The sequence below is a fragment of the Amaranthus tricolor genome, chromosome 3 (assembly GCF_026212465.1).
Source record: "Amaranthus tricolor cultivar Red isolate AtriRed21 chromosome 3, ASM2621246v1, whole genome shotgun sequence".
NCBI classification, from domain to species: Eukaryota; Viridiplantae; Streptophyta; class Magnoliopsida; order Caryophyllales; family Amaranthaceae; genus Amaranthus; species Amaranthus tricolor.
In genome coordinates, this window is record NC_080049.1 from 37,286,139 (window position 1) to 37,313,661 (window position 27,523).

The 27,523-nt window shown below is 34.4% G+C and overlaps 3 protein-coding genes across 7 annotated transcripts; 2 read left to right on the forward strand and 1 right to left on the reverse strand.

The window, feature by feature from the left end:
- Nucleotides 1–5,572: 5,572 nt before the first annotated feature.
- Nucleotides 5,573–16,862, forward strand: LOC130807512 (protein PTST homolog 2, chloroplastic). Its single transcript, XM_057672741.1, has 8 exons — nucleotides 5,573–6,242; nucleotides 6,375–6,529; nucleotides 6,733–6,852; nucleotides 6,962–7,197; nucleotides 12,477–12,622; nucleotides 13,594–13,741; nucleotides 15,872–15,940; nucleotides 16,058–16,862. The coding sequence occupies exons 1-8, from the start codon at nucleotides 5,758–5,760 to the stop codon at nucleotides 16,151–16,153; spliced, it is 1,455 nt and encodes a 484-aa protein (XP_057528724.1). The 5' UTR covers nucleotides 5,573–5,757; the 3' UTR covers nucleotides 16,154–16,862.
- Nucleotides 16,863–21,459: 4,597 nt separating this feature from the next.
- On the forward strand, nucleotides 21,460–24,408 carry LOC130809256 (uncharacterized). 2 transcript variants are annotated; one of them, XM_057674947.1, is made up of 2 exons: nucleotides 21,460–22,231; nucleotides 23,816–24,408. In XM_057674947.1, exons 1-2 carry the CDS (start codon nucleotides 21,693–21,695, stop codon nucleotides 24,243–24,245), a joined length of 969 nt encoding a protein of 322 aa, XP_057530930.1. In that variant the 5' UTR covers nucleotides 21,460–21,692; the 3' UTR covers nucleotides 24,246–24,408. The 2 variants fall into 2 exon arrangements, with proteins under 2 accessions (XP_057530930.1, XP_057530931.1); XM_057674948.1 differs by having other exon boundaries at nucleotides 21,463–22,231; nucleotides 23,831–24,408.
- On the reverse strand, nucleotides 22,135–27,181 carry LOC130809255 (homeobox-leucine zipper protein ATHB-13-like). Of its 4 annotated transcripts, none has more exons than XM_057674943.1 (4): nucleotides 26,912–27,181; nucleotides 26,713–26,805; nucleotides 25,804–26,213; nucleotides 24,478–25,108 (listed from the first exon to the last, which is right to left on the reverse strand). In XM_057674943.1, exons 1-4 carry the CDS (start codon nucleotides 26,919–26,921, stop codon nucleotides 24,635–24,637), a joined length of 987 nt encoding a protein of 328 aa, XP_057530926.1. In that variant the 5' UTR covers nucleotides 26,922–27,181; the 3' UTR covers nucleotides 24,478–24,634. The 4 variants fall into 4 exon arrangements, with proteins under 4 accessions (XP_057530927.1, XP_057530926.1, XP_057530929.1 ...); XM_057674946.1 differs by having other exon boundaries at nucleotides 25,804–26,203; nucleotides 26,912–27,180; XM_057674944.1 differs by having other exon boundaries at nucleotides 22,135–25,108; nucleotides 26,713–27,180.
- Between the last annotated feature and the right edge of the window lie 342 nt (nucleotides 27,182–27,523).

Consider the following 27,523-nt stretch of genomic DNA (forward strand, 5'->3'; position numbering starts at 1 on the left):
TCTCCCTCTTTTCTATCCCAAATTCCCTGAACCTCTATTTCTGCCCAAGCTGGGGCATTATCTAAAACTCTCCAGGGTTCCTCTCGGGTATTAATTCCTTCATCGGCCGGTCTTTTTCCTTTATCCATGAGAGAAGAAAAAAATAATAATCGAACTTCCTGACTCACAAGGAAAGAAAACAAGGCAATCAATTTCTAAGATCAGACAAAGATAGATAATTCAAAACATCAGAGATATAGACACAGAAATGCTATCATACACACATCAAGTTATCCATGACATCATGCTTAAAGACACAAAGCATAACACATCATATCCCCTTATTGTCTACCCCTTTTACTCTCGTTAATTAAAAAAATTTTTTTTTTTTTTTTTTTTAACATTAGTCTATCGATATAGATAAATAACACTAAATAAAACTCCCGCTCTGATACCAGTTGTAACATCTCGGAATAACTCGGGTCGTACGAGAAGAGAAAATGATCTTTTAAAAACGGAACAAACTGTAATCCGAGTCAAACCGGGATGTTAGAAACAGTTTAAAACGGTTTTGAAGCTAAGGAAAAACGTGCGGATCGAGTTCTATTAGCGTTATTAAGAACTACTGGATGATAAGAAAAACTTAGCAGCGGATAAGAAACGAAAAGTTGAATCTACTTATTACAACTTGAGAGCGAGAGTCGCCTCACAAAACCAAATGCTTTTTAAACTAAATTTTGAAGTTCTTATTAAGACTTCTCTACCCTAATAATTTATTTCTTCAAGGGACAATCCTCACTCCCCAGACCTGCAACTTGACTTACTGCTAGTCATTGCCCAGATAGGACACAACATCATCGCAGGGTCGTTAAGACCAAAAGCACACGTCAGCGAACGTCGCATACCAATAAATAATAACATACGAGAAAGTTTAATCAATTAGTTAACAACTCACAGAACCGTACGCTTAATCATGCTTATTAAGAATATTTATTTTCTTGTAAAAGTTAGTCAGCCATACTGCTGTACTATCCGGCCGTACTGCCAGTACTATCCAGCCATACTGCCGGTACTATCCAGCCATACTGCCGGTACACTCCAAACTCCATAAGTGAGACAATACATTAGGGGGAGCTAACCCCTAAGCAAGCCTCTACCATAGACACTCGCCTTACTTCGGTGTCTATAGTTAAGTATGCATACCCCCGCGGTGGCCCATAAAGCCCTCATATGCCGCGAGTAATTCTCTTCCACCAATTGACGACATACTACGTCCACTTTTAAGTTAGTGAGGTCATACTACCTCTACTTATCAAAACAATATATAAAGATTGACGTCATACTACGTCCACTTTTAAGTTAGTGAGGACATACTACCTCTACTTATCATATAAATGAATAAAATTATTGATTCGAACGATAACATTATTCGTTATGTATACCCATGCCTTACTTTTGGGTATCATTAATACATAATACATCGGACTAATGCGAACCACGCTGCGTGTACATACCTTAAGCAAGATAACCAACTCGCAAGCGTCTTAATCAATTCCCGGTCACGAATCGACTTCCTACAAGGTTCAATCGTATTCGGGAAATAAGCACACATACACATTTTCCTCAAATCATCCATAACACACATATACAATCACATCCATACCTAGAATACTACACACAACATGAACATCCATCACATACTATAACATGGTATAAACATAAAACTGGACAGCCTATACAATCTGTCCAGAAACTCATCTTAAGACTGTCAAACTGAAAATCCGACTTCACCGATGCGTCCGGAAGGCGTCAAAACCCCCGGTTACCAATTTTCATAATTTATAACATAGTATAAATATTTTTAACTTAATTTCAAAGCCAAAAATGCTCCAAAAACACAATTTTTCCACTATTTTCAAAACCTACGGGATTTTATTTTTTTTTATCACAAAAATATAAATTTCAATGCTTTATTCCCTAATAAATCTAAACAATAAAATTTACATAATTTCCATGATCACATCCAAAAATAAATTTTAATTAATTATTTATATTTTTCTCAAAAATAAAATTCTTTTTACACCAATTTACACACACAAACACACCACACATATACATGTATATTTCTCTACCAACATTATAAATCTCCACTATTTATCAATAAAAATAAAAATAAATTTCCATCACCACATATATTTTTTTTTTATATGAGCAACCATTTTTTTTTTTTATGTATATACATATATATATATTTTTTTTTTCAATCATTCATCAAACAATTCTTCTTACACATGTAAACATATCTAAAACCCTAAACCCATACATTAAATTTAGATAGAAAAACATCATACTTCCACACATGAAATTTTAAATCATGAACAACTCACAAACTATAAAAATAACACACATAAACATCATGGAAATTTAAATTAAAACTTAAAAATAAAACTAGGTTAAGAATTACTTACAATTGCTCAAGAACAACACCAAAATTTTAAGAACCAAATTGATGAATCAAGAAGGCTTAGGCATGAGAATAAGAGGGATTTTGAGAGTATTTTTCTTTACTTGCAAATGAATTTGAAAATGAAAAGGAGTAAGGAAAAGGAATAAGGAAAAAGAATAAAGAAAGAATAAATTAAGGAATTTATGAGATTTTATTGATGATTATTGCCATAATCATTCATTAACCCAAAAATGGAAGTTACAATCTTCCAAAATACTTCCCATGGCCGGCCACCATTCATATTCCCTTATTTTTATATATATATATATATTTTTTTTTTTTTTGAAATCAAAGATAGATTAGGAAAAGATTTGGACTTAAAATGATTTTAATTGCCTTAAAAGTTGAAGTCTCATGATTTAACCTACTAACAAAATAAATAATAAAAAGAAATATATTTTTTTCTAAAAAGAATAATAATAATAAAAATAATAATATTACTAGCAAATCATTTAATATATCGGGAAAATATCGGGGTGTTACACATAGTCAGTTTCTCAGGAGAGTCAATGAGATTTGAAGGGAAGGTCACCCTGCCTGTAATCATCCAAGACAAAAAAGGAGTCACCATTACCTGCCCACAGGAGTTTTACATCATTGATGCCCCCAACAAGGTATAATTGCATCCTGGGCAGAAAGTTCTTGGGAGATATAATAGGAGTTCCTTCTTCTATCTATCAAACACTTCTATTTATAGGAGAAAACGAGAAGGTGGGCAGAGCCAGAGGCTGTCAGCAAATGGTCAAAACATGTAACATGATCAAAGTCGTCAAGACTCACAAGTAGAGACCCAGGCGAGAAGAAGAAGGAAAAGAAGAAAGAAGCAAAAGAATGTGCATAGAAGAAGCAACGAGAGATTTAGGGACAGTCCTAACTCTCATAGAAAGGGGAACAACAGAAGTAGATCTTAGACCCTCTCATAATGAGGAAGCAGGAAATAAAATACCTCCCAAGACCCTCGAGCCTGAGGAGATAGAACTAGAAAGATAGGAAAGACCTTATCACCAGCAACCAAAACTGAGTTAGCTTACTTGATGAAAGAAAATGCCGACCTGTTCGCATGGTCTGCAGCAGATATGCCTAGTATTGACCTTGCCACCATCACTCACAAACTGAATGTGATTGAGGGGTCAAAGCCAGTAAAACAGAAGAAGAGAAACATGGCCCCCGAGAAGGAAAAAGCAACTGAATAAGAAGTCTAGAAGCTCTTAGAAGCAGGGTTCATCAAGCCCTGCCAATACCCAGAATGGCTAGCTAACGTTGTGCCGGTGTCAAAGGCTATAAGATGGTGGAGGATGTGTATTGACTTCATCGACCTCAACAAGGCATGCCCCAAAGATTTTTAAACTTTGCCCAGAATCGACCAGTTGGTAGATTCTATAGTAGGACACGCATTGCTCTATTGATAGACGCCTTCTCAAGGTACCCTTAGATATTCATGAACCCATATGACAAAGAAAAAACAACATTCATTTGCTCAGTTGGGGTCTATAATTATAAGATGATGCCATTTGGCTTGAAAAATATCGGTGCAACGTACCGGCGTCTCATCGACCAAATATTTGCTAGCCAAAGAAGGAGAAATTTGAAAATTTATGTGGATGATTCAATCGTCAAGAACAAGAAATAAGAAGACCTCATTCCTGATCTCAAAGAAACTTTTCGAGAACATGAGAAAACATAACATGAGACTGAATCCTAAAAAATGTGTGTTTGGAATCAGATCTGGGAAGTTCTTAGGATTTATGGTGTCTCAGAGGGGCATAAATGCAAAGCCGTTCTGGATTTGGCAGAACCAAAGTCTAAGAAAGACGTGATGATGCTCACTAGAAGAATGGCGGCTCTGTCTAGGTTCATAGCCAAATCAGGAGAGAAATCTTTGTCGTTTTCAAAGTGCTCAGAGGGAACAAGAACTTCTTTTGGGAAGATGAGCAGAAAAAAGCTTTCCAGGAACTAAAAAATCACCTTCATAGCCTGCCTACCGTGGCAAGGCCTGTTACAGGAGAGACGTTGTACCTATATGTTGCGGCCAATCAAACAACTGTAAGTGCTGCAATAGTCATAGAAAAGGGAAATGTGCAACAATCGATATACTTCATGAGTAAGATCTTGCTAAGTACTGAAACCCGATATTCCCTGATCGAGAAAACAGTCTATGATGTTGTGGTGGCTGCGAGGAAACTCAAACCTTACTTTGATGCCCACTAAGTGATCGTATTAACTGATCTACCACTGGAAAAATCCCTGGACAAGATAGAGAGGTTAGGGAGATTGGCCAAATGGGCCATTGAATTAAATGGGTACGGGATAAAGTATTAGGTAAGAACTACTATAAAGGACAAGCCTTAGCAGACCTATTTGCATAGTGCACCCACAACCCTGAATTGAAAAAAGATGCTCCAGTTTAGCAGCTGCTCACAGATGGCTCCTCAAGGAATGTGGGGGCGGGGGCTAGAGTCGTTCTAATCTCTTCAGAAGGAAAAATCATAGAATACGCTTTAAAATTTCAATTCAGAGCCACAAATAACGAAGCTGAGTATGAAGCAGCCATTGCAGGTCTGCAACTCTGTAGAGCCTTAGAAGCCAAACGTGTCAGGTTAAGAATGAATTCCAGTTGGTAGTTAATTAGATCCTAGGAGAATACGAAGCCAAAAAGCCTTCAATGCAGAAATACCCGGCGAAGATGAGAAACTCCCCAGATCACAGAATGAGCAGGCTGATGCACTTTCTAAGTTAGGAAACGCCAGTCAGCATGAGCTGAAAAGATCCAACCTGGTGGGAGTAAAGCAACAAAGCGCAATTCATCAGAATGCAACTTCAGTCTTTGCTGTAACACCCAAGAAACTAAACATAAATATAGAGTTCTTAAAATCTAACTTAAACTTAAAGCATACACAGTTTAAAGCTTATAACACACAATAAAAGTCTTTCAAATTGCATAAATTAAAATGTTTCTTAATTCAAAATTAAGCAAAATTCATTTAAGTGCTTGTGGTACTTAAATGACTTCACGAATCATGGATTAAACTTTGATTTGAGAGTAAAAGTGACCAAGTGAGTCGGACTCTCGGTCGTTGAGAATATAAATCATATTCATAGGTCCGTTTGGCCACCAAAACATATGGCCTTTCCTTTTGGGTGGAGCAATTGTTATTTATTCCTTCCTTGTTTCCTTGGTTTCTTACGTTCTACTCTAGTACTGAGTCCGATAATTAATTAAGGATAATCTGTAACAAATCAGCACACCAAGTGTTGGACGAAATGCCTGAACGATGGTCTCATTCATCGCAGCTCCTTCAACTAACTTCACGATTTTCCATCAATCCATCTCGTATTTAAGCTCACCATCACCCTGCTTCCCCGTCAACTCACTTTTGAAAAGGGGACAATTGAAGAAGCATAAGTTTTCTGGCTTTTTCGGGATTGTTAGGATGTGTAAGAATTGGGAAGGGGAAGGGGAAGGGGAAGGGGAAGCTGACCCTACTTCAACTTTGGAGCTTGAACTTTTGGAATTTATGAAGAATTCAATGAACCCAAACAAGTTTCCTAGTAGAAAGGAGTTGAGTGATGCTCGGAGGTTGGATTTGGTACAGGCAATTATCACTAGAGGTGGGTGGATGACAATGGGATGGGGGCCTGGGGGAGATGAGGATGACAAAGTTAGTGAAGATGGCTTTGATACTCAAAATGGGTATTCTCGTAATGGGGCCGAGGGCGATGCAAATTCTGATTTTTGTTCATCTTCTGGTCGACCGCTGTGAGTGACGATTGAGGACTTTTTTTCTTCCAAATTTGATTTATAAATTTATCTTCTTTTGATTTTAGCTAAGCTAAGCTTGAACAAACTTATAGGAGTATATTCTTTTTCTTCAATTTAAATGTACTGCAGAATCAGAATGGCAGCTGAAGATGATACTGGAATTCAGGGAATATTGAATCGATTGGAGAGGCAGAGAAATTTCAATTTCGGATTCAAGGCGTCCAAGCATAAGGAGTATGTGAATGAACAAGATTATGGTCACCACAGTCAAATCCAGGATGTGGGTAAGTTGACTTTGTTTTCCAATCTTTTTATATCCTTTCCTTTCTTTTCCTTCCCTTTCCCGTTTTAAATTACAATGATCCTGTGCTGTGACCAGCTGCTGGGCTTTGGGGTAATTTTGTATCGAATAACTTTCCTGTTATGTTGTTTAAAAATGCTATTCCATATCAGAACTTAGACGTATTATGTTGTTTCATTGTTAAAGACAGTTGCCATCTTCACACAAGTGAAACTGCGTTTAGTAGAAATGGGTTGAATACATTAAGTGATACATGGAGAACCTGGAGTATTCAGAGGTCCGGTTTTCCAGACACAGAGTTTGAAGGTACTGTCATCTATAGGCTGTGGACTGTACCCTTATTGGGCTGCTACTCACAATTGCATCTTATAATTTTAGATTTCTATTTACTCGTTAAAATCATCTTCCTGTTCAGCTGGAGAAATTGACTTTGGCCAATGTGCCAACCAAGATACAGTGAATAAGCCAATGAATGATATAGTTGGTGTCTCGACTCATATTAGCGATGCTCAACACGGGACAAAATATTTAGATTCTAATTACAGAGAAATCACACAAGGTGATCTAAAAGCTCGTCTTCAACATCTGGAAGTGGAACTTTTATCTGCACTTCGTTCATTAAGGTCAAACTCCATTGATTTGTCTGGAAAGGTATGATATTCAATCACCTTACTTTATTCTTACATACATCATAGTTTTTCTGAGGATTTTGAGTTTTTGTTCCATTGCTACATTCTTCAAGATAAAAAACTCCAGCAGAGGCATAATTTTTTCCCTCTGCTTGTGTAGGTGTACACTTTGTCTCTCTCCACTATTCGTCCATGTCGTTTCTATTAATTATGACCAGTTACCCATGTAGATTGTCTATTTTCTGCCATTCTAAAAAAATCTCATTCTATTGATCAATTAGGGGTAAGGCTGACAAGTGAGAATGACATAAATATTTATGAAACCTTGTCAACAGCTGGATCCATATTAATGCGCTGTCTTCGTTTTGATTAGTTGGAAATTAGTATATAATTTGAATGCAAATTTTTCTTTTTTTGAATATGCAGAAAGTTTAAAGCAACCAAATTTTAGCTTTTGCCAGCTTAATGAGCCAATTTGGTAATTAGGAAAAAGATGCCCTATTAGTTGCCAGATGTGGCTGGTTCATTGACTGTAAATGTTCTTTAGTTAGGTAGAGTTTGATGATGAAATCAAGCTAATAATTGCAACTAATATACCTCCCAAAAGTGGAATTACCATTTGCAATAACCGACTTTACAGTCCTATAGAGGGAGAACCGAAAGCTTCAATGCAGAAATTCAGACTGTAGCTCCTTTGTCATTATTCCACCTTCTCCCTTTTTGCAGTTGATTACGTTGGCTTCTTAGATTTGTTAGCATAACACCATAGTTATTGCATTCTGGTGTTAGCCTTTGCTTCTGCTTCTTCTTGCTTATCCTTTTTGAAATTGTTATTTTTTTTTTCATTATTGGATTTAGAATGTCAATCTCCAGTCATTACTGAAACACTGCAGACAAACAGCAATATTAAACCCAATCACTGGCTATTTTTGAATCGTTCTAAGTCAACAATGGTAAGCTAGAGTTCTTGATACACTAAGGGGGAAATGGTTGTAGAGTGACTACCCAAAATTGAAGTGTCCATTATTTTTTCATTACCATATTCTGCGTTAGTTGCCATCTTTCCATATATGGACTAGCGGAGTGATCTTTTATGTTTTTCATAGCTATAAAAATTTTTATGTTTTCCTTAGTTATAAAGATTTTTATGTTTTCCAGCAAGAAAAAATTTTTTGGGGGCAAGGATAAAAAAGGTTTTTCTTCGCTCCTCAACTTCCTATATTGGTACTCGGACTCGAGACGACTTCTACCCCAAATACTCATTGCTTCTCCTTTAACACCCCCTAAAAAAGATCCATTTTATTCCTGGCTTTTTCCCATGCTTCCGCCTCCCGTACTGTTTTCTTCCACCAAAACGATGTTTAGGTGTCTTGACCATTGAAAGCTTGAAACGACGTAAGAGAGTTGTTAGGTTATTTTCCAGAATGTTATGTTCTTTCTCCATCCAACATTATCAAAATGGTGAATAGACAAACAAAATGTAAGAGAAAGTGTGCAGTTGTGGTGAGAATCTACAAAAATTGTTGAATCAAATACGAATTTATCCAATGTGGAGGAGAATGCTCTAGAAAATGGGCAAGTAATGTTATGTTAAGATGGAGTGTTTGGATACTTAGTTTGAAAATCAATAACTTCAATTGATGAGGGCTTATATGGGCAATCTATGGTTCAAGTGAGCCATGATGATGATGATGATGATGAGTTGATGTGTGGTGCTATGGCTAAGTGCTTGAAAGCATGCTTAGGCAAGCCAAGCAATGAGAAGTGGATTGTGGACAAGTGCTCACGCGAGAAACATAGCTATTCAAACAAGCACATAGGTAGGAAACATATAAGGTTCAAGGAAAGCTGCTCGACTTGATCTGGTGAGTAAATAATACCAGGGTCACGGTTTGATGTTTCAAATGCGTAAAGAAGTTAAAGATTCCTAAAATTGGTTTTTTTGACACTTTGGGCTTATATAGTAGGCTCTCAAGTCAATAGGATAATAGGGAATAAACATCTTCATCTAGGTTTTGTAACCACTAAAGACAGAGTGAAAAGCTTCCATTGATAGGAATCTCCATTGGAGTGACAAACATTTAGAGAGTGCATTTGAGTGTGAGTAATTAGTGTATCAATATAATTGCCTTTGATTTTGGGTAAGGGTACCTTAAGTTACCACTAAAACACTTGTTTTTGTGTCTTGCTTGCATTTTTCTGTTGTCACATGTGTGTGGGCCTGTGGGGTTTCCTTTTCCTCATCTCCGTATTTTATTTGCTTTTTAAGTATGATTTTACAACAATTGGTATTTGAGTAGGATGGAGGATCCTTGGTGTTGGAAAGTAGTAGAGAAGAAGATGGATGAAGGTGGGAAATTTTGTATCCCACAATTTGATGGGAAATTGAAATTTTCGATGTGGAAGAGTTGAGTTAAGAATTGTTGGTGCAATAAGGAATTGATGAGTCTCTTAAGAGGACCAAGCCAACTCGTATAGAGAAGGCGATGAGCACAATTTGACTTGTCGTCGCTCTCGAAATCAAGTATAACTACTTGAAGAATACTGATCCTGAAGAGTTGTTGAAGAAACTTCAAGGTGTATGTTTTAAAGTCTTTGAAAAGCAAACATTTCTTGAGATAGAAAATTGTTTCAAATCACCAAAGAGGACGATGATGCAAGACCACATTCAACCGATTGCCATGTAAATTGTTGAATGTCAATGAGAAGTTATTGGATGAGGAGCAAGCTTTTCTTTTCTTAACTTTTCTTCTCAAAAGCTATAGAACAAAACTTCAAACATTCCTCATTGGCAAGAACGAGATTATCTTGATGAAGCATTGGCGGCATAGACAGAGAATGATCAGTTTATGTTAAGAGTTGAAGCAAAAGAGAAGATAGGTGAATTTTGGTCGATTGGGGAAAACTCTTATAAAGGAAGAGCTAAGGAGAAACGCTATTATGGGTAGGCTCGAGCTTAACAAAGAGTTGACTATAGTCATAAGGAGTGTTACTATTGCAAGAAGGGGCACATTCAATTGATGTGCAAAGAGATGCAGGAAGACTTCAAGAAGGGGAAGACCTTGAATGAAGGTGGGGAGTACTCCTTGTTGATGGAAAAGATGCTTATGATAAGGAGTGAGTTTTAGACTCTGGTTGCTCTTTTTTTTTTTTGTAAGCTCATAAGGTTCGAAACTGGTATATAAGAATCATACGATGAGAGAGGGAAAATGGAAGGTATTGGTGAACAATGATGGTATGAAAAGAAGGCTAGGAGGAGTAAGATTTTTCCCATGTTTGAGAGAAACCTCATATCTCTTGGTAAGATTGGAAAGAGAGGGTGTTCTTTCAAGGCTAGTGAAAGGGCTTTGAAAGTTTGAACATCATAAGAGGAAGCATAATGAAGGGGAGAATAGGCATGATTAGTGTAATTAATCACACTTATTGTCATGATTTATCCTTTATGTTGACAATCAATTGCACTTATTGTCATGATTTATCCTTTATGATGGTCATTATAAGTCATTTGGTGCATATTTTGGAGATGTATGTCACTTTAAACATTTTGGTTGTTTATGTTAGTTTTGAGTGATTTTGATTGTTTCCAGTATAATTCTTATGGTTTTATTATGGTGATTTTAGCTTAGTTGAAGAAGTTTGACAAAAAAAAAAAAGGTGTTCTTAATATGAAAGTTTTGAGATACAATTTAACACTTGTTCACAATTTTAATCATAATTTTTGATAGATGGATTAGATAAATGCATGACCAATGGGGTTAGAAATTAGACTACAAGAGTTTTTCAAAGTCATATTATGGTTTTGAATTTAACCAAAGACTGTGAACGGGTGTGAGATGACTCTTCTCATCCTACTAACCAAAGTCATATTATAGTTTTTCAAAGTCATATATATATATATAGGAAGAAGTTCAAGTGAGAACCATCCTTATATGAGAACCATGAGAACCAATCTGCCTGACAAAAAGGTATTACTTTTTTACTAAAGAGGTGTTACTTTTAGGCAAAAAAGTGTTACTTATAGGCAAAAAAGTGTTACTTATTTTTGAAAAAAAAATGATACTTTTAGGCAAAAAACTGTTACTTTAAGAAAACAATTCTGAAAAAAATTCACAATAAGGCGTTACTTTAATATAAAAAGGTGTTACTTTTAAAATAAATAGTGTTACTTTGTATTTATATTTTTTTCTGAAAGTAACACATTTTTTGTTAAAAAGTACACAGATTTTTTTAAAAACAAAAGTAACATTTGTTTGTTCAAAAGTAACACCTTTTCTGTGAAAAAGTAACACATTTTTTTCAGAGAGATTGGTTCTCACGATTCTCATATAAGCTTGGTTCTCACTGGAACTTGACCCTATATATATATATAAAAGCTTAAATAGTGTACATATTCCGATGACAATCTGTCAATAATTGGATATTTTCTAAAAGGTGTACATAGATGCGTATATGTCAATTGGATTTTTAGTTTTCACCACTATAGTTGTTTTCACCTAATCCTGCCTCTCTCTCTCTCTCTCTCTATATATATATATATATATATATATATATATATATTTCCTTTTAATTGATTCCTTTATCCTTGCGGTGCATAGACACTTATGACTTTCAAAATCTCTTTACCATATACAATTATCACTCTTATAATCCTGTCGTTCTTCATGCATACCTCAACTACATCCTTAAATGTTCGTTTATCCATAATAACATCAAATTCATTCTGAAATCTATCTTGTCCCGAGCACCGCAATTTATAATCCTACCTTTCACCTACTATGGTTTTGGCCCTATCTCTTGCGCATTTAGTCTCTTGTAACACCAAATCAATTCTAAAATTGACAACATTGATCAATGTATTAGGGGATTATAACTAAAATTTGTTCAAAGTCTTACAAGTTACAATAAAGGTTGGGTGAGAATTGAAGGAGGTGAAATGGATGAATGGGAGAAGGGTAGATGAATTCTGGTAAGGTAAATTAGTTATTGTTTTTTTCATCATGTCACCAATGACTTTGTATACATTAGCAGGAAAAGACGTGACAATTGGCCTTAGGTGAAAGTTCAAAATTTATTTGGCAGTACTAGGGTGATAAAATTGAAGTTTTAGGTAGCTTGGTTCACAAAAATTCATATCAAAATTATTTTTTAAAAGCCTGATCTCTTAGGTATTTGTTAATTTCCATCCATCATTAAACACCTGTATACTTTTAGTCAACCATGCAAGGTAATTTGTGTAAAATTGCAGTTCTCTGTGAATTATAAGTATTTTTACTAGATGCTCGTATCTGAATTCCATGTCAGGCTAAGGAACACTTACCTGAAGACTTGAGACAACTTTCTGATGTTTCAGAGTTCCAAGAAAATGAAATCATGAATGCGCAAGACAAGCTGAGATCACTACGTGCGAAGCTAGCTGTGATCGAAGGAAAAATGGCTCTAGCAATAGTGTGAGCCTTGTCTTCCCCCCTCCCTTTCTTTTAAAAAATTTCTGTTCACCGTTTATGTTTTTGAGTTGGTAAAGAAATGTATGTAACTATGGAAACCATGGTTACTGTGATTGGGAACTTGAGCAGAGGAACATGTGTGCTGTTTTGAATTGCAGATCTTTGTTCTATTTACCAGAGATTTCATTATTTCATACCTTAGGAGTTATGCATCGTTCTGTTCACCTTGAAACCCCTTATCTGAAGTATAGCTCTATTCGTTGTTTGAACTTAATTTGTTCGATATGGACTAATAAATGTACTATGCTCCCCCCCCCCCTGTGATTGGGAACTTGAGCAGAGGAACATGTGTGCTGTTTTAAATTGCAGATCTTTGTTCTATTTACCAGAGATTTCATTATTTCATACCTTAGGAGTTATGCATCGTTCTGTTGACCTTGAAACCCCTTATCTGAAGTATAGCTCTATTCGTTATTTGAACTTAATTTGTTCGATATGGACTAATAAATGTACTATGCTACCCCCCTCCCCCCCGCCCCACCCTTCTTTCTTTGTAGCAAATTTAGTGATTGTGATTTCAACTTGGCTAGCCGTAACTAAGACTTATTTGAACTCAGTGACCCTTGATCTGAATTTATGTTTACTTAACATATGAAGTATATATATATATTTTGTTAGGAGAAAGAACAAAGACGTTTTATGGTATCTTCTCAAACGGAGGAACCCCAATAACAACCGCTTTAATGTAACTGATCTGTTGGACCTAGACTTTTCAGCTGATTGAAATTGTGTTAATTTTTTTTGGTTTATTCCTCATTTCTAGAATGTGATGTGCTATGAGTCCCCATTTCTCTACAGTGAACTTAAACAAACAACTTCCCCCTGTATGCTTTGTTTCTTCACGACTTACCTTGTTCCATCTTATGCGCCTTAGTAATTAGTTACAATCCTGCCATATTGGTGTCTAAATGCAGGGATGCTCAAACTATATTGGACGAGAAGCAAAAAAGGATAAATGATGCTCGTATAGCTCTTCAACTTCTTCGTACTACCTGCATAGTTTGGCCTAATTCTGGATCAGAGGTTCTGTTGGCAGGCTCCTTTGATGGGTGGTCTACTCAGGTTTGGGCTTGTGTCATGTATATCTTTACCCTGTTTTTGGCAGTCAGTTTTCTAAAACTATCTCTATTTGACTAGTGAGCTGTCTATAAAGATATGGTATCTGCAACTGGCATTTGTGATCAGTTTGATCTTCGTCATTAGTTCGGGTCTTTGGGAAGCTTATTAGTGATGAATATGATGGAAAATCAAGCCTATGAGAAAAATAGGGAAAATAATAAATTAACCAGTTTTCTTTTGTATGTTGTTTATTGAGAAAATTATGGGTAAGTAGAAGATCCATTTAGTTAGCTGTTTTTGGGTTTGTTATTGGGGAAAGCATTGAAAATATAAGTCAGACTAGAGCAGTATTTTAGTTTCTTCAATTTTCGTTTTTACTAAAAGGAACGACATTTCATTACGTCAATGTTCTTAAGTAGTTCCTGCTCATCTTCCATCTAGATAGGGTTTGGGGTCGGATAAATGCAACCTTACCCCTATTAGTGATAACAATAAAAACTAAATTAGGTACTAGATGATATTTACTCATTTCTCTGGTTTCTTTTGCATTGTTTAGGTTGAATAGACACACATGGTAAAATAGAGAAAGCTATGTATTTATGTACCTTATTTCGATGAGGCCGAAAATTCATAATTCTTTGGTTTCAGATTATAATGGTTTTAAGTCATTCATTAAAACATGTGCATTTCTTATTATGTGAAGTTTTAGACGATGTTTTGCTACCAAGGGTCAGTCGTGAACATACTCTTTATTATCCATTACATGGGTTACGTGTATCCGATCTCTAAAATTTGCCTATGTGAGAGTCATTTAATAACAATAGGGTAATGTATGCATTTCTAGTTTCTGGCTTGTGTTCTCCATGAATTTTGTCTTTTCACCTTCTGTTGATGATTGGGTGACTCGAACTAGAGTCTAAGTCATGGTGTTGATGAATCAAGGGTCGAACGTTGACCGTGTAGTTTGACTTTTTCCAGATGGGGGCGAGGACTCGCCGCCTGGGGAAGGACAAAAGTGAAAACTCGTTGCTCAGGTTCTGTTTGTAGAAAAAGGGCAAGTTGCGGGTCGCGACTTTTGTATCTGCTCGCAATCGCGAGTCACAAATATTTTCCCTGCTCGCGAAAACGGCTGTTTTCAAGAATTTGTATGTTCAGAGATTTGAGACGAGTCGCTGCCTATGAGCGACGACTCGTCACTTCTTGCGGTTTTGCGGAAAGTTAGTTTTTGCACAATTTTTTGATGGTTTCTTGCACTTACATGGTGCCCAAGCCTCTTCTTTTGAGGAGTGATATAAAAACCCCCTCTCAATCAGGGCTAGGGTTCATGTTAGGGAATACAAGAGAGAAAAGTGAGCCATTACAAAAACCTTGATTCATCTTTGTAAATCTTTGCAATTTTTAGTGAAATTATTTGTTCTCGGTGCCGGTGGATGTAGCTATCACATTGATAGTGAACCACGTTAAATTCTTAGTGTTGTTCTTGTTGTTTTCATTGAATTTCTTTATTGTTTCTTTATTGTTTTCAATCTTTGCTTCCGCAATCACACAACCCCTTCCCAGACACTTTTTTCATATCATGAATCCACAACCAACAGTATAAAATCATGTTTGAACAAGTCATTGGTGTTTATCATGCTATATTCTGTTTTAAGGCATTTTTACTGTTGCTGGCAACTGTGAGATGAATAAAATTGCTACCTGATTGGGGGCACATGGCATCCTTTTATCTTTGTATTTATTGACGTCACCTAATGTTCCTTGTTAAGATGAGCCAAAGAATTATAGTTCTTTGATTTTGAATTTCATGGATTGTATTAAATGGCATGCACTTCTTATTCATATAAAGTTGTAGATGATAATTTCTACCTATGGTCAATCGAAAATAATCTTTTTGTTATCTCTAACTAGGGTGAGGTTGTGTACATCTAAATCCCCAAACACCGCTTAAGTGAAAGTCACTTAATGACATTGGGGTAATAGAATATTTTATAAATGCTACTGGATGAAAATTTCTAATATCAGGGGTATTTACAGAAATGAAAAAAATCTGGAATTGCTAAAATGCTCATTCTTCAAGTATGGATCCTGAAGGATTATAAATTGTTTTAAGTGATGTTTTTGTGAATGTGGCAGAGAAAGATGACAAGGTCGAGTACTGGCATATTTTCTCTATGTTTGAAGCTTTATCCTGGCAAATATGAGGTTAGTGATGTTGCACTGATAATGCTTCAAACTTGTTCGACATTCCCCCTTTCACCAAGGAGGAGGAAAAAGTGTGAATAATTGTGTTTTTGATTTTTTGTACTTCTGCAATCACAGATAAAGTTCATTGTTGATGGCATTTGGAAGGTTGATCCTCTTCGTCCTATTGTGACCAACAATGGGTTCGAAAACAATCTTCTTATTATCAATTGAAATCGAGGATCGGCACTTTCCTCTTATGGAAAGGTGAGATTGGAGGTGGATGATGAAAGTATAGACGTTCCTATACGGATGATCATTTCCTGGAGACTGGAGCTGATGCAAATTCTAACGTGACAAACCCACTGTAATTCAGTAAGAATTAGGTCATGCTTGTAAATTCTCCTACCACAATTTTCACCATCATAATTCTTTCTTCTCACTATTCACTAACGTCATTTTGTTGATGATTCTTTAAAATGAATTATTTTCCTACTTCGTTGGTGGCACCTTAGTATCTGACTATCTGCCCATTTTTGGCGCAGCTGATTCAATCTTTGAATAAAGTACACAGTTGATCCTAATGTCAACAATTAACCAGACTGACTATTTTGTCAAAGTAAAGCCAAATCTAACGAAATTTTCCACTTTATGGTACAGCCAAATGTTTAAGCTGAAAGCACAAACCGCTGACAATGGGTGTGTTCGTCTATTAGTGCTTCAAAAACCTGTTTTCAAAAGGTTACTAAATGCATGTTTGGTTTAACGTAGTTGTGAGTGGTTGTTAGTATTATAAGTTGTAGTTGTGGTAGCTGTAATTGTACGATTAGCTATTAAATATTAAATGTATGATTAGTTGTGTATATTAAAAATGTCAAAGAAAAGCAGCAGTTATAATAATTGTTAGAGTATAATTTATTAAGAAAAATATGGAGAAAATTTTTAATTGCTATTTTTTTTATTTTGGAATACAAGTTGAAACGTTTCAAAAACAGCTGCAAATTGCTACTGCATCGAACAATGACATTAAAAATAGTTTTTTATTTCCAAATTATACTAATAACAGTTAGGGATGTTCAAAACTAGATATTAAATCCGATCTGATTCGGATATCTAATCAAATTTGATATTTGATTATTTCAAAATGTAAAAAAAATAATCCACGCATATAACAAAATTATCTAAAATATCTTAATAATCAAATATCAAAATTTTAAGTTTTATAAAATTTTAAGTTTTAATATTATTTAATTGTATTTTTTGTTTTTTTAAACTATTTTATAATATTAGTTCGTGGGGTGTTCATAGAATACAACATGAAATAAGAAAGAAGATTTGAATATATTATCCTTTGAATTCCTAAACATTTGAAAATATACGTGGTTCCCACTGAACACTCGACTTACCTCTACAACATGGTGTAACAAGAGTTCACCCAGATCCAAACCCACACAAAAACCCAGGGATGTTCATCATGCATACTGCATATAGCATAATATGGGGTCAATTTTGTAACGTTTTATCCCGAACAGAATACTCCACTTCTATTTTAGCCTATAGTTTCTGTGTAACTACTGAATCAGCAAGGCCAGCTTGTTCTATTATCTGATTTGGATCATTGAGTAGCTTGGGAGGAAAAACCAACAGTCTGAAGGTGGTACGCTCTACTTCTGCCTGGCCGGCGGGCATCAATTATGGTATGAATGTTACCAATGATGTGATGATAGTTAAAATGGACCACCAAGCGAGTGCCATCTGTCAACCTGAGCTGAATGGGAGTTGATGTTGCAAATCATTTCCGAAAGGGAAAGAAACCTAACAAGCAGAAGGGAAACTCCTTGAAACACACTAAAACAAGACAAAGGAAAGGTAATAGGCTGCTTCACAGTTGAGCAAACCAACATCCGTGAGAAAACCTCCAAACTTTTTTATCATGAAAGGAAACGAAGCACTACACAAATCTCATCCCAACTGCCCAGAGGCAGCTAGCAAAACCCCAAGAGTGTACCAAACTCATACAGGAAGCATGAATGGTGCTTACAATCATTCCAGCATGTGCACACATATAGAAATCGTATGTCCTTGGATGACATACACTGTTATCAACTACACAACATGTGTACCAACAAATACAATATATATGTAGAGCAACATTTTTCAGGAGCACCCAGTTGGAAAAACTTTGTGTGGTGATTCTACTGAGCAACAATCATCACGAACTTTGGGTTCCCTTTCTCATCAATTTGCTAGACTGCAAATTAAAGAGTTTATAAATATTCAGATGCTTCTAATTCACCAAAGACAAGCACAATGGGAAGTATGCTTCTAATCCATTAAGCATTTACCAACTGTATTTCTCAACAATTTGACCATTAAATAAAAGAAAATTTGTGAAAAACTACCTATAAAAAATGACTTTTTGTTAAAAACTACCTCTCATAAAACATACATGATTGACTATAATGGAAGATAGGAGAACTTCAAGCTCATCATTACTGGACTGAGATGGATTATTTTGATGAGTTCAAGCTTCAATTTCTTGAGTTAAAGCACAAATTTGGTATGTCAAAATAATACTCAACAACATTAACATCTAAAGCATGAATTACATTGTATTAAAAGAACTACCAATACAAGACCATTTCTTTTTCTTTCTTAATATTTCTTCTTTTACATTATTACACTTTCCTCATTTTGTTCTCTTCTTCTCCCTCGTCTTTTGGAGGTGGTGTTGTTGTGTCCCTTTCTCCTTTCATAGCAAAATTGAAAATGGAATCTTATTTGAAGTTGACGGATTGCCTGTTGATTACCACTACAAATAATTTTAAGGAAAAATTATCCTGAATAATACGAATTTTCACTGATTTTCCAACAATAATACGAATTTTCAATTAACCATAACCGGTAAATGTGCTGAGCTCTTTTAAAAAAAAAAATTTCCTAATAAAATTAAGGAAAAGAAAGAGCAAAGTACGCAGTACCAGCATCTTCCTCACACAGCTGCTTCTCCCTCTTCACAAACATTCACTGATTTCCATTGATTCTCTCTCGTTCTCACGCATCAACTACAAAGATATCATCTCATTCATGCTTAGTTTATTCTTCTCAATTGCAATATTTATCCATAAATTTTGTTTTAATCTCAAAAATTAGGGTTTGTATCCATTTAGTAAAAAATGGATGAAATTCTGTGTCCATTTACTCAAAAATGGATGGAATTTTGTTTCCATTTTCTCAATCCATATATGATTATTGTTTGATGTTAATTAAAAACGTTTGTGCACTCGAAAATGGATGTAATTTAGTGTTTTTTATCCATTTAGTCGAAAACGAATGAAATTCTGTGTCCATTTACTCGAAAATGGATGGAATTTTGTCCAGTATCCGATGAAGAAATTTTGTCCATTAAAATGGAAGAGCAAAGTGAGGAAATGAAGAAGATAAAGACTGCTGTCCAGTATCTGACGAAGGAAATGAGGAAGTGACCTTTTCTCCCGATTATAAACCGGTCAGGTATACCAGCGAAAAACACGTGTTAAAGTTCGTATTATTTATGGTTAATTGAAAGTTCGTATTATTGTTGGAAATCAGTGAAAGTTCGTATTATTAGGGTAATTTTTCTTAATTTTAATTGCCGGGAAGCTAGGGGTTGAAGATGAAATAGGATTCATTTTATTTTCCCTAATTTCTCTTATTTTGATATTATTTTGTTCATTAAATATATTAGTCCCTGTTAATTTTAACGGGAAATGGATATCTTCTGTTAGTAGGTAGTCTTTAACAAATAAATAAACTAAATTTTTTGGTAATTATTTTAAAAAAATAGATAGTTTCTAATAAAAAGCCTCTTTTTTAAGGTACTTTTAAACAGTTTTTTCTTAAATAAATTTAACAAAATTAAAACATTATCAACAAACGCCAATTATAAATTTTGACAACTACTAGCTACAAAAGTTACAATAATCATGTTGATTTCTTTAATGAAATACAGTTCAATTTCGGTTTACTCTTTCATACAACACTTCAAATTAGATTGGATAGTTTGATAAGATTTAGAAATTACGGTTGAGTTGAATGAACCACAAAATGAAATTAAGGTTGAACAAAATAAAAATTAATCATTAATCAACAAACACCAATTATAATTAGATTAAAAAAATTCATTATTACAAGAAAAAGAACCAACAAGAAACGTAAAAACTGACCAAATTTAACATACCTAAATAGAAATCGTAGCAAGAAGAAACGGGAAAATTCACCAAGAAACTTCAGAATTTGCAGATGATAACGGAAATCCAGAATCAGAAGAAAGAAAATTGGAAAGCTAAAGAAAAAAGGAGTCATAAACAGTCACGGAGGATTAATGAATGGATCAGATTTGGAAATAGGAAACGCAGTTAATGATAATAAAGCCTAGAATCAAAATGAAGGAGTTTAAGCGCCCCTAAAACATGTTTATTTGTATCGTTATTCGTTTATAGAACAAATAGTAGAGATGGAGCGATCAACCTTACTCTATCAAATATTACAAACACATAAATTTCTAATCAATTACCATATTTATAAATTATCATAAAAAAACAAAATAAATACCAATAAAGTGAATAAAATAAAACAAAATTAAAATCATAAAAGTACTAACCTATTAAATTCATCCACATAAGAATAATTTGTCAATATTTCACATCATTATTATTTACCTAGACTATCTCTAATAAAAAAGGTTTATTTGTATTATTTGTTTTAATAAAGGATGCAAATAAGATTTATTTGTATTTTTTGTTAAAATAAATAATACAAATAATATCATTTGTTTTGACAAACGATATAAATAAAGAGTGAAAACTCGTCAAGAAACAAATATGTGTTATTTATGAGTGCTACAGTTAGATATATTAAACCTGAATCATTTCTATTGGGACATCATGCACATTTATTGCAAGATTTATTAAAGTACTATGTGTTAATTCAATCCTTATAAAAATTGATATTGACACGCGAATACGAATAAGAATTCAAAATGTTTTAACTAATTCCCTAGTACTCCAAATTGAGAACGATGTGTTGGAAATTTGGAGTATTGAAATAGTACTCCAAATTGAGCAAGTGGTAGACGTGAATTGAACCGTATGATAGTAAAACAAGTAAAAGAGTCATAAATAAAGTTGGTTAACCAATTGTCAAGGGCCTTGAAGATTCGTTGGTTAACTTTGATAATAAATAGACAATTTTGAAAAGAGGGATAAAACTGACAACAATTCGTGACTATTTATGACTCATGTGTATGGGTACAACTTGCAAGGGAAACAAAGATTTGACAAAATAACGAGTCATCGATCATGTTACATGAAATTTATTCGTAATTTTTCGCGTTTATCCGGAGTGGTAACTTTTTGAATGAGTCTTGCACTTAATAGGGCTTGGTGCACTAATGTGGTAAGTTGTGTTTTTCAAAAATGGCTTACTAGAAGTTTCAAAACCACTTAAATAGAGTTAAAACACTAAATTAAAGAATAATTAATTTACTTTTCTCTAAGCGTTCTTTTACAAGAGTTGAGAAAATTCTACTCTTATTTTTGTAGATCTCAAACACAAATAGAGATTTTGAGAGATTAGGTAGAAGAGAGGGAGTAAATCTCAATAAATTGTTTCGACAATTTCCAACGGACAAAAAAGCTCAAGTTGGAAGCTTGAACTGAAAAAGGTTCCAAGCTTCAAGTTCCAACTTGAGGTGCCTCACAAAGAAGAGTGGAAACATTTTCCCAAATCATCAATGGCTTCAACCAGCATTAGTATCCCAACAAGCAATTTACTTCAATTGTGTCTCCTCAATAAAAAACCCCATCTTTTTATCATCCACTGCAAGTACAATTCAATCCCTCCCTCAAAAGGAGCTTCTCAATTGAACATTAGACCTTTATATTATTTTTCATCTCCTGCTCCCATAAAGCCGTCGGCAGATCGAAATTCAGATAACCAAGTGAATTTAGTCACAAATTTTGATTTTGGTCAGAGACCCGTGAAAACTAACAAAACTGTATTGTGGGTATTATTTTGGACATCCGTTTCTCTTGTTGTATTCGCCTTCTCAAAAGATGCCAAGGCTGTTGGTGTTGGTTCTTCTTCTTCTTCTATTAAAGCTTCGAGCTTTGGTCTTAAAGTTGCAAGTTTCCTTAGAGGTTCGGGATGGACTGATGAAGCCATCGTTTTTGCTCTAGCCACTCTTCCTGTGATTGAGCTTCGTGGGGCTATTCCTGTTGGTTATTGGATGCAACTCCACCCAGCCCTTCTCACCGTCTTATCCATTCTAGGGTCAGCTATTTTGTTTTCAATTCCGAACATTCTCTGCGCATTTCCGGATTCAGTTTTTTTTTAAAATTTTTTTTTATCTTTTTTATTATGATTTGTCGAAAGAAATCCTAATTTGAAACCCAAACGAAATTGCTTACTTTCAAACCAAGATTAATTGTTATAGGCGTGAATGCATTATCTCATCTCTATAGACTATATAGCATCAATTGTCTTATAGTTTTATGTTAGGATTATTGGTAACTTGTCAAAGCATGATTAAGTAAATTAATCATTTTAGTTGGTGAAGACTAGAAGAGGACAAAATTCACATGTGATTGGGTTGTATGGAGTAAATCTTGACATGTGAAGGTTGGAAGAGGATGAAATCAGTCCTAGGATTAATATATGAAGCATTGGAGACCGTGTGATAGCCGGAAAACGAAAGACAAAGCAAGAAAAATTGGTCAGAATCAAACTGCAGGGGGCTCGACCTGCAGCTCAACCCTGGCTCGACCGAGTTTAAGTCGAGCGGAGCTTCTGTCCTCTTTTTTGTATGTCTCTGCTGCTGCTGTGATATGGACTAGCTGCCCCACTTTGTTGACCCTATTTCCTTATAAATACCCACTTATATGCTACATTATTTAGTGCCCAAAAGTCTCATTAAGGGCAACCTTCTTGTCTTGTGTATTTACTCCCATTTTAGCTCCTCTCTTCCCTTTACACTTATCTCTACCTTTGTCTTGATTATTTATTTATTATTGTCATATTTGGTTCATACACGTTGACACAACACAACACAAACTTTCACTTAAACCTAATTTCTGATCCTTGAGCGAGGTTAATAGCCTCCCCTTTCATTTTGACCTGAAGATGTGGCTTTTCCGGAAAGGATGATGATGGTGATTTGGCTCTTATAGTTATAGGGTGGTTACACTTACAAACATTCACAATTAGATTGGCCAAAACTTTAGCTTTGTTTGATTTGCTTATTAATGAGCCGAGTTCTAAGCTCCAACTTTCTATTATAGTCTGAGTAATTCTTCAGATTTGATTACAAAGGAAAGGTACAACTTGCATAAGTGAAATACTGTTATAGAGTCATGACTCATATGGCAACGACATTAGTAAATATCATACTTATTGTTTGAACATTGTTTGTTGAGCTAAGCATCATCTTTGCTTCAATTTGAAATATACTTATCAAGCCAAGGCCCAAAATAACTTTCCTAGTTCAAATTGACATGTGTTAAACTTGATTGAAGTAACAGAATGAGGAATATAAAAATTTTATGTATTAAGTTTGGCTCGGTGCATGGCCAGCCCTCTCCTGTATAAGTGTATATGACTGTTTGAAACGAAAATTCTAGATTGGCTGGAAATTTATTGAGCCAATGGCTTATCCCTCCCACTATGTCCACCAAATTCTTTGTTATAGTTGATTGGGAGTGAAAGTTTTTGCAAACACGAATGCTTTAAGTACTTGTATTGAGAGGTGATTAATATGTTAAATAGCAATGTGGAAAAATCATGTTCTAATGATACTGTTAATTACCTAGAGGAAAGTTTGGCTTGTGGAATTGTTGATGCTGTACCAATCTAGTTTAGTTATTTGTGCTGTAGGAACATGATTCCAGTTCCATTTATTATACTGTATCTGAAGAAATTTGCAAATTTTGTTGCTGGGAAGAACCATGTTGCATCAAGGGTGCTAGACATGCTTTTTAAGAGGGCCAAAGAAAAGGCTGGCCCAGTAGAAGAGTTTCAATGGCTTGGTTTGATGTTATTTGTAGCTGTGCCATTTCCTGGGACCGGAGCATGGACTGGTGCTATCATTGCTTCAGTGCTAGACATGCCCTTCTGGTCTGCTTTATCAGCAAACTTCTTTGGTGTGGTCTCTGCTGGTCTTCTTGTCAATTTGCTTGTGAACCTTGGCCTCAAGTATGCTATTATAACTGGTCTTCTCCTTTTCCTTGTTTCGACCTTTATGTGGAGTTTACTTCGGAAACTTAGCAACTCTCTAAATTCACATAATTAAATTACTTCGTCTGAATCTATCATAGAAGTATTATTATACAGGAGTAGTCATCTTCTCTTGTATTGAATCATTGAGTATTATGTTTGCCTACATCTCCTTCCCTTCTCTTGTAGAAGTATTATTATATAGGAGTAGTCGCCTTTATGTGGAGTTTACTTCGAAATCTGAATGAATGGTTTCATCTTACAACATAACTTATATAATCTAATTCTGCAACTAAATTTTAGGCTGAAAACTTGTTTTAATAACTCAACAGTTTAAACAATTTCTAACAAACTACCATTTAATGTTATTACTATCAAAATTATACCCTTACATAAAACAATTTGAACTAATTAGCTATAGCCAATAGGGAAATTGTGGGGGTTGTAATGCTGCTACAATCTTAGCTAGTAAAGCCAAGACCAAAAAGTATGATCATCAACCAATGAAAAGGTACGAGAAGAAGCATTAGATTCATCATTCATATCGTCTGCAACCTTGAGAAAATTAGTGAATGTTGGTGGTGTTTGTGGCGATACAAGGCTTGTATTCATCATATGTTGTTCTATACCACTTGGTGAAAATTCAGGTTCTTGCTCTGGTTCACGCACTAAGGTTGAAGAAGCCTTAATTTGTGCAGAAAAACGGTTCCCATCAATGTAATATGGACTCTCAAAATCGAATACATTACTCTTTGTTAAATTCACATTTTTTGGTTGCTTAGTGCTCAACACTACTAACTCATCTTCTATTTCAGTATTGTGCAAATTTCCACAAGTCTCCATTATTGAAATTGCTTCATCCAAATCAAGTATAGTATCCAGATTTGAAATAATGTCTTTCCTTTCTTTTTGTGCCATTTTCTTTGTCAACATCTCTACCTGTCGAATATCACAAGAAAAAGCGAAACCAAATTAAGGATGATGGTGGCTAGCAATAGGGATCCACAAAGTTTGGTCTCAACCGTAAATCAAATCAAATTAAAATCTAACATTTGGTCTGCTTTATGGTCTACAAATATCAGTTCAGTTTTTTCTCAACAAATTATGATTTTTCAATCCGATTTGATTTTTAAATTTTTTAGACCATACTAAACAGAATAACGTAATATTGCTAATTTATGCATTTTGTTTAGAAGGGATGCAAGATGTTCGTCTCACTAAGTCTTTTGTTTATACTAATTTATGTCAGAAGTTTGATGTTGATAGAAAACTATATTTGTGTGCTTTTTGCTAATGCCTACTTTTTTCATTCGAGTATTGTATTTCGTATGTGGCCATTGCATCTTTCCTTAAGTTTTCATTAAAAACTATAAGAAGAAATAAGCTTTGCAAACAAGTGTTTTCGTGCTTTAAATGTTAATTCTCTTTTAGTTCGGTCTGGTGTTTGAAACGGTCCAGTTCAATTTAAAAGTTTTTGAAGCAAAAAATTTTTATTTGTTCTGATTTTAGCGTCAAATTAAGCCAAATCAAATCGGTATTAGCCCTATTTAGCAGTAAAATATAAAGGATAATATGTGTATATATCATTACTCTTCCAAAACTATTGCAATAAAAGAAGTAAAAATGATAAGTACCTTATTTTCCAAGTTTGTCTTTTCCTTATAGAGAGATTCATAATCAAGCTTCAGGCGATTGTAGCTAGCCCTCAATATAGAGAACTCCTTTTCAATTTGTTTAGTCTTATAACGAGCACGTCGATTTTGGAACCAAATAGCAACTTGTCTTGGTTGCAAACCAAGATGTTTGGCTAAATACATTTTTCTTTGTGGTTCCAACTTGTCTTCCTCTTCAAAACTCATCTCTAAGAATTGAACTTGTTCTTGCTTTAGCCTTCTTTTATTCTCCATTTGGTTATAAGGATTTGGGTCTGAATCTTCCCTGTTGGTCTCAGCTTGAACTTCGCTTGTCCAAGAAAATGCTCCGTTATATCCATCTCTTTTTAGATTTTCCATTCTATCTCGTTTGGGTTCTGGACTAATGTTCTCTAAAAATATAGTTAATTAACATAACATTGATCATAAAATTACACCACTCCACTAAATGGAGTAAATTGGAGTTAAAACGCTTTTTCTCGTGTCAATCAATTTTTAAATAATTTTCTAAAAATGTGCAAACATCATTATCTTTTGTCATAATTTTCATAATTATATAACATTTAAAATCCAATGTAACACTGAAATATAATAATATATTCTTTCTAAAAAAGTATTGCCATAAAAATTATAATTACATGCAATATTAATTATGACATGATTAGTCAATAATTAATGTACAAATCAAAGAAAATTCTTGTGAAGAAGGAAGAAAAATGGAGTAAAATTTAATGAAATCGTATGAATTTAACAATTGAAATTTGAATGAATTTTATGTTTTATTTATTACCTCAAAATGTTAACAAGTAAAATTCTCCTTAAAAATGTAGAGCAAGAGATGAAATAGAGTTGGATTAAGAAAATATTAAGCAAACAAAGCAAAGAGATTACCATGAAAAGAAGACGAAGAAGGAAGCCATAGTGAGTTGTTGGAATCCTCAAGCAAAGTAATCATATCAAGACAACTTTCAAAAACGCCACCACCTTCCATAAATTATTATTGTTAATTAAAAATGATTTCAAGTTGTATCAACCTATCATAAAATACAAAAAATAAACATTTTAAAAAGAAATCACTTGATAATCATACACTTATGCATAAAGCTCCCGAGAACAAGTTGCTCTCACGCGTCACTCGACAAAAAGAAGTAAAAGAAACTAAAGCATAAACAAATTCATAGAAATTAAAAAAAAAAAAAAAAAAAAAGGAAAGAGAAAATAGAGTTGCCTAGGAGTGATTGTTCAAGGTTTTGTTTTCCTTTGTGTGTGGGAATGTGTTTGTTTTTATTTGATGGCTGGGAAAGGATTGTTCACTTGTTCCCTTCTTAAAGGTGAATATATATTGACTCATGGTTTCTTTTATAGTTTTGTACGCACAGTCCACCAAAGTTGTACTAACTCAAACATTTATTTTCCTATTAGAATGGAAATGTATAAAGTATTTCCATTTCTAGTATAAATTGAAAATAAACTTTACAAATTCTTCATTACTTGATTTGAATATCAAGTGCAATGTATCTTTTATGAATTTAATTAGTTGAGTATTCGTCAAAATACATATCATAATGATATACTATATTTCCATATACGTGGTATATTTATTTCTTTTATATTTAAAATATGTTATTTTTACAACTATATGTTAAATAAGATACAAGTAATTAAATATGCTATTACGTATATAATTTTCTTTTCTTTTCTT

Bases quoted from the DNA above. Each gene is read 5' to 3' on its own strand.
- LOC130807512 (XM_057672741.1), top strand. From the start codon at position 5,758: ATGGTCTCATTCATCGCAGCTCCTTCAACTAACTTCACGATTTTCCAT. The intron at 6,243-6,374 runs GTGAGTGACGAT...AATGTACTGCAG, and splicing joins TCATCTTCTGGTCGACCGCT to AATCAGAATGGCAGCTGAAG. The intron at 6,853-6,961 runs GTACTGTCATCT...CTTCCTGTTCAG, and splicing joins TCCAGACACAGAGTTTGAAG to CTGGAGAAATTGACTTTGGC.
- LOC130809256 (XM_057674947.1), top strand. From the start codon at position 21,693: ATGGCTTCAACCAGCATTAGTATCCCAACAAGCAATTTACTTCAATTG. The intron at 22,232-23,815 runs GTCAGCTATTTT...AATCTAGTTTAG, and splicing joins ACCGTCTTATCCATTCTAGG to TTATTTGTGCTGTAGGAACA.
- LOC130809255 (XM_057674943.1), bottom strand. The intron at 26,214-26,712 runs GTAATCTCTTTG...CTATATTTTTAG, and splicing joins TTCTTCGTCTTCTTTTCATG to AGAACATTAGTCCAGAACCC. The intron at 25,109-25,803 runs GTACTTATCATT...GATATTCGACAG, and splicing joins AGACAAACTTGGAAAATAAG to GTAGAGATGTTGACAAAGAA.